General features: G+C 41.6%; 1 protein-coding gene across 1 annotated transcript in view; it reads right to left on the bottom strand.

The window, feature by feature from the left end:
* Positions 1 to 228: 228 nt before the first annotated feature.
* Positions 229 to 6,886, bottom strand: part of CA7 (carbonic anhydrase 7) — a 9,735-nt gene continuing 3,077 nt past the window's right edge. Inside the window, exons 3-7 of the mRNA XM_008635493.2 lie at positions 4,821 to 4,939; positions 3,717 to 3,812; positions 3,413 to 3,475; positions 2,238 to 2,393; positions 229 to 1,966 (exon numbers count right to left, since the gene is read on the bottom strand). Of these exons, the coding sequence (XP_008633715.1) occupies positions 1,844 to 1,966; positions 2,238 to 2,393; positions 3,413 to 3,475; positions 3,717 to 3,812; positions 4,821 to 4,939 (557 nt within the window). The 3' untranslated portion in view covers positions 229 to 1,843. The remainder of the gene's footprint in view (positions 1,967 to 2,237; positions 2,394 to 3,412; positions 3,476 to 3,716; positions 3,813 to 4,820; positions 4,940 to 6,886) is intronic.

Below are 6,886 nucleotides of genomic sequence, written 5' to 3'. Positions count from 1 at the left end.
TAGAGTTTAAAAACATGCCCACAAACTTGTGAGGGATAACTCTTATCTGTATTTAGATCATTCCACTATAGCTTAGTCAAGGTTTTATAGCACTGAAGGTAAAAAAATCAAAGCATTCCTCAGTCCAAAAGAGATGCATCAGTTGAAAACATCAAACATCATTTCTGTTAATGTGCTGTAAGTAGGGAGAGGTGGGTCTTCTTAAAATAAAAGCTGAAGATATGCACATATGATTTTAAAGTCTCATTTATTTCATTTGTTAAAGAACTTAAGATACATTAAATAGAGTTTCTGCAATACCAGTTTGCATTACTAGCAAAGTTACATTCATAATAGCTAAAACCATTGCATTTTGGAAGAATTTTCCATTGCCTTTAGCATCTGCTGGATAAAAATCTCACATCTAAAACAATGCTGAATTAGCCCTCACAACAGCCTGTGAGGTAGAGGTCAGTGTTACCCTCTTTTTACATAAGAGGAAGCTGAGAAACAAAGTTTTAGATCAGTGTACCAGAAAAACCATGGAGATTTGAGGAGCAGAATTCTAGTCTTTCATTCCTTGTACTGTGCTCCACATCTCATGTCTTCCTTCCTTGGGGAAAGGGGAGCAGCCCACAGCAGCTGCTGTTCTCCCTTCTCCCCACTTTCCTTGTAAATCTTTGATTTCTCCATCTCAGCTGATAAAAAGTGATCAACATCAGCGATTTCTGCCTGAACTACACGGACAGAACAGACCATGGGAAGCCCGGAACTAAAGTAACTGGGAATTGACTGTGGGTAATGACAGAGAACATCACAGTATCGAGTACCAGAGTTGGAATTTTGTCACTGATCTGCAGAACCAACACATGGCTTTTCTAAAGCAACTTTTGCAGAGGTAAAAGGACTCAGGAGCACTGAAGCCTCTGGTGCACAGGGAGCACCCCCTGCCAGGCAGGGTCTGTGCAGCAATGCACACTCAGGGCAGACAGGATCTACCCACATTAGGTCCCAAAGGAAATGAAATACCTGCTTTCTGAAGGAAGTCGTATTGCAGAGCATAGCATTGAACTGAGGTAGAATCTGAGCAACTGAGGACCACAAAACACACCTGGATCACTACAGAGGAACTCTTCAACCAAACTGACCCTTACCAGGGCACTGTGGTCCTGTGTTCTGCATGGGCTGAAAGGATAAATACCTAAATAACACTGTGCGGTAAACTGCTCTGCTTTTCTTCACAGCATTACATTGTTATTTTCATTATAAGATAGCATCTTAGAACAGTAGATTTAAAATATATATTTAATTTTCATACCAAGGCCTACTTGAGGCAAGTAAAGAACTTCTTCTAGTGCTACTCATACACTCTGTGTCATCAGGCAGCAAGACTACACTGAAAGCAATCTTTAAATCAGAGCTCAGCAAATGCTAACAACAGATCAGTAAGGAAAATTTAAGTCAAATTTGTCCAAAATTCTTGATTATTGTTTCCTCATGTATTAAATGAGACAATTAGAAGTTGTGGCTATCAGCACTAGTAGATCGCTACATAATTTCCCATTTTCTATCAAGATGGATTTTAATTTCATTTTAATTTTATAGAGTTTTAGGTCTTGGATAACAATCTAGTACACTCAGCTATCACTTATATTAGATAGTGCTGGTTTAAAAGATCTCATTTCTCCAAAGAATGAGCACTTCAAATAAAATACAAAGCCAGAAGACTGTTCCTCTCTGAGCAGAGGGTTCATGGAAATGCCTGTCTTGTGTGTTCCATGAGTGGTCTGAAGACCAGAGTTTCTGTTTATAGTATCTCACACGTGGAAGCTCTTGGATATCTCAGGACCATTATCAGTTTTTTTCAGGCCTTGAAGGAAGCTCGAACAATTCTCCCCTTCAGAGGCTGAGGGGGGCGAAAATTATTGGCCATTTGGATCCTCTGGTCTTCCTCACCAGTGAAGAGCAGCATGCGGAATTTCTCCAGCTGGAAATTCAGGGGAAACAATTCACTGCTTAAGAGGGCAATCAACAGTAATGTTTTTTAAAAATGACTAAAAGGAAGTATTCAGTATATTTTAATCAGTTAATGAAACAGGTTCCTAGAGAGTATTAACAGAAAGTAACAGAAGCCCTGAGGATTGAACAAGCTGAATATTCACAGACTTTTAATTTAGCCTCATTTCAAATCAAAACAGTCTCTGCCTGCTTACCCAGCATTGAATCCTACAAGAACTGAGAGAGTATCAGAAGTTTACCTGTTTCACAGAGATTCTGATGGGTTCTTTCAGCACTATCCATGTCACACTCTCATTAAGGGGTGGGGTTGTCAAAGAACCAAGGTATGTCCAATAATCTAGACTCAAGGGCAGGAGACATTTAGGGTTGAAGCCTCTAAACTGAGCTTTTGTTCCCTGAGAAAACAAAATGGACTTGAAATTTATCCTTTTACTTTTAAGTGCAGGTTAAATAACTTTTTTGAAAGAGAAGAAAATGTTAAAGTAACATTAAAAATAGGGGAAAGGAGAAGTCTGTAGAGGTTTGACTGCCTTATAACAGCTGTTAGCCAAAAGTAGGTGGCAAGTGTGATGCGTAATGCTGGCTTACCAGACTTTGAGGTCTTGCACAATTGTCTTTACCAAAATTCATCTCTTGTCACAATAGGCCCAAAAATAATGCAGGAGGTGTGTTCTGTATATAGTGTTCAGAGTGAGCTACAGATAATATCATGGCAGAGTTCCTTGTCTCATTACTTGCTATTTTCTATTCTTCTCATCTATTTTAGTAGAAAAATTTAAATCCTATAGTCATTGTCTGCTGTGGTAAATATTGGCTTAAAAAAAAAAAAAAAATCAAACCTTCAAGTCTAAAATTAGAGGAAGGTAGATTGACAGAGGAAGATACATTAACCAGAGATTGGTAGAAATAGAAGGAGGTGCTGCCTAAAGTAGTGATTGCCTTAGGTACCACAGTCTGGAGCAAAACTCTTCAACCTGTAGGAGTATCCAAAAGGATCTCAGTCACTCAGAAAACAATTCAGGGACAGACTAACTGTGGACCTCAGTGAGATCATCCTTGACAGAGCTCTGCAGCAAAGAAACAGGCAGCTTCTTCCAGCCTAGGCTCAATGGAAAAGGGATTATTTTGCTGAGTCTAAGAGCTGAGCCTCAAGGGCCATGGAGCTGTTGATTTTGGGCTTTTTGCGAAAGGCAGAGCCTCTGGCTGACCAGTGGGGTCAGCAAAGCCTTGTGAGGCACCTGAGGTTAGGAAAATAATATGAACTTTGGAGGGGAAGAAGAAACTACAACTACAGTTATGTTCTAGTTATGGGAGGACCTGTGGGTGGGTGATTTTTCATTTTTGTCTCAAACATGTACATGAGCATGATTTTTAAAGGATATCCCAGAAGAAATTTAAGGAGCTGAGAACTTACTTTAAATTTTACCATGTACAAAGCATCAGTGAGTCTGTTCATACTGGCATGTTCTTTCCCAATCTAAAATAATGGAATAGACAGGTTAAATAAGAAGGATTACAACTATGCTTTAATTAAGTGTTGTTTTCTTACCCAAATCTTAACATTCCTACCAAAGTTTATCAGCAATTTGCAATGCATTAACGCTTCCAGTAAGTCATCTGTTTTCCTTAAGCACTTCTTAAATATGTGGCATGGTCCTCAAACACTTTACAGCATAATGCTTTTCATCATGTAAACATGCTATTTTTGCAATTCTTACCTCCAAGAAAACACCAACTACTGCCAAGCCATCTGGAGCTGCTGCTGCCTCTCCAAATGTTGCATATTTTCTGGCATTCCAATGAACTAAGTGGAGCTTTAAAGAAAAATAACAAATAGGAATTAAATTAGTGATAGAAGCTGTGACTGTGGTTTCTTGTTGACAGCACTAACAATTGTTCATAACAGAACGGTTTTGTGTCAAAGGCATTGCTGGAAACATGAAGTTCAATCTTTTGGATAGGTCCATGAGTGTGGGCAGGCACTAGGCAAGTTTTCTGTAACAGCCCACACTGGGGTGGCATGGCCAGGCTTTGGGAGTGGGAGGGTACAGGGGTGGCTTCTGTGAGAAACCGCCAGAAGCTTCCCCAGCTCGTGATCACAAGGGACCAGGCTGGAGCAGCTCCTGAAGGACTGACTGCACCCATGGCAAGGGACCAGGCTGGAGCAGCTCCTGAAGGACTGACTGCACCCATGGCAAGGGACCAGGCTGGAGCAGCTCCTGAAGGACTGACTGCACCCATGGCAAGGGACCAGGCTGGAGCAGCTCATGGAGTTCGCTGTCTCCTGTGGGAAGGACCCCACACTGGAGCATGGGAAGAGTGTGAGGAGCCCTTCCGCCCCCTGGGGGAAGGCACCCACACTGGACCAGGGGAAGAGTGTGAGGAGCCCTTCCCCTGAGGGGGAAGGAGCAGCAGAGACAACCTGGGATGAGCTGAGCACAGCCCCCATTTCCCATCCCCCTGCACCACTCAGGGGAGGAGATGGACAAAGCTGGGAGTAAAGTTACGCCCAGGAAGCAAGGAGGGGTGAGGAGAAGGTGTTTTAAGCTTTAGCTTTTATTTCTCGTTATCCAACTCTGATTTGGTTGTTAACAGATTTTTTTGTTTTGCTGTGTCAGTAACTGGTGAGGGATCTCTCCCTGCCCTTATCCTGACCCATGAGCCTTTCCTTACATTTCCTCTCCCCATCCAGCTGAGGAGGGCAGGGATGGCTGACATGGTGAGCAAGGAATCAGAATCCTAATCCTGCCCCCACTGCAGACAAAGTCATGTGACAACAGCATTTGCATGAAATAATCCCATCTGTGAAAACACATCCTTACCTCACAGGGAAAAGGTTTTCCATCAATGGTATGCTCTGATCCCTGGCTGTGCGTGGTCCCCCAGTGGAAGTGGAACTGCTTTAGCCGGAATGGATTCTGAAAGGGCCCTCCACTGATTGCTGGGCAAAAGAACAAAAAAAAAAATTAAAAAGAGAAAAAAGCTTAAGCATTCTGGCTTTCTAGCTTCCCGCTAGTAAAACTAACCACTGTTGGCACAATAGTGGAAAAAAGCCAGCAGCCTCTCCCAGCATGAAAAAGATGCATCATCCAGGCATTTAAGAGGAGTGGATTTATTAATGGAAAGCACCGAAATTCATCTGAAAATGTAAATTAAAACGTTGTGTGACTACCTGTACAGAATTTGTAGCTTTCTTGAAAGAGTCTATTTGACACATGAAGATGTGGTAACCACCCTTATGGTTATGCCTTTCCTGTTAAACACAATACATACAAGTGGAACAGATGGAGCAGCCCTGGGAGAAGCACTTGGGGTGCTGTGGGTGAGAGCTGGCCCTGCCCCAGCCCTGAAACCCCCATTGTGGGCAGCAGGGGAGGGGGGATTCTGCCCCTCTGCCCCTCAGCTGAGACCCCACCTGCAGAGCTGCCCCAGCCCTGGGGCCAGCACAGGAAGGACCTGGAGCTGCTGCACAGAGCCCAGAGGAGGCAGCAGCATGAGCAGAGGGATGGAGCAGCTCTGCTGGGAGGAAAGGCTGCCAGAACTGGCATTGTTCAGCCTGGAAAAGAAAAGGCTCCAAGGAAACCTTATACCCTGAACATCAGGTAGACAATTCAGCTAAGTATTTCCTTCTTACAGTATCTTTACTTCCAGGGGAGGTTATCTATATTCCATTTCCTTTAAATACTTGATCCCATAAAAGGGGAAATATAATAGCTGGTACTTCACATGACACCAGTCAACCTCAAATCACCTTCTGAAGGCAAGGAAATGCCACAGAGACACTTCATACATCATTTAGAAATAACACCTAAGAACAGGTGAATGTTTAAGATGCCACCTATAGAAGATATTTTATCAGCAGCATCAGTAATTCCTGTAATTTTATATGCCACCAAATCTAAAACATTTTGCCCAACAGACATCAAAACCTGATCAGAGTCTCACATTAAGAAAATTAAAATTACATTTAGTATCTGTAAAGCTTGTATCCTCAGTGCAGTTCATAACACTTTAAATAAAGAGTGAAAGTTGGGGCTTGCACAGTGCCACCACATGTGCATGGTTCCAGCTGGCCTTTATGCAGGAAAGTGGCCTAGCCAAAGCAAAGGTTTTTAGTATTATTTAAGGATATAAATACCACCTACTATGTTTTTCTAAACTTACAAAAAGAATGCATCACCTGTCCCAAATATTTTAAGAAATTTAGCTATTATGGATTACTGTCAAAATTCTGTTGTGTCATTTATGCAGAGCTTTGAGTCACTAGATCTAACACAACTAAAACCAGTTTAAACCATGTTTTCCACTCCTAGCAGTCATCTTCCTTGAAAAAGTGTTACTGAAACAAGACTTGTCCTTAGTGTAGAAAGGTCTCATTCCTGACAGGTGCTCTGAGTCTGTATGTCTAAATGCAGAGTAACAGATGTTCTTAAACTTCTAAAGCTGAATAAAGTTCACTGTTACACAGATACAGTTCAGCTGAAAATTGCATTAAAGTCGTTAGCCAACTAAAATAATACTTCCACAGATATTTTACAAATTCTGTTTATAGGGTGACATTCTGAACAGATCTGTGCAGTAAAAAGTCCTCTCTGCAAATTCAGTTAAGATGCTTGAAAACCTGACCATTCCATTGGGCAGATTCTTAAATTCATTCCAGAAAAAAACTTAAAACAAAATGGCTAGAATTTTAACCTCTAGCCCTCATTTCAAAGGGTCACCAGCACAGACAAGCCACTTCACAGAAAAAGTAACTTGTTTTGAATATCAGGGTATCCTATTTAGCTCGCATCAATGAGCACACCCAAAAGGACGATGAAATCAGCTGATAGGTTTAAAAATTGTTCCAGTTCTTTTTGTTTTGTTTTTTTTTTTAATGCACTCTCTA

Source organism: Corvus brachyrhynchos, unplaced genomic scaffold, assembly GCF_000691975.1.
Source record: "Corvus brachyrhynchos isolate BGI_N302 unplaced genomic scaffold, ASM69197v1 scaffold66, whole genome shotgun sequence".
Classification (NCBI taxonomy): domain Eukaryota; kingdom Metazoa; phylum Chordata; class Aves; order Passeriformes; family Corvidae; genus Corvus; species Corvus brachyrhynchos.
This window is presented reverse-complemented; position numbering and strand designations above follow the sequence as displayed.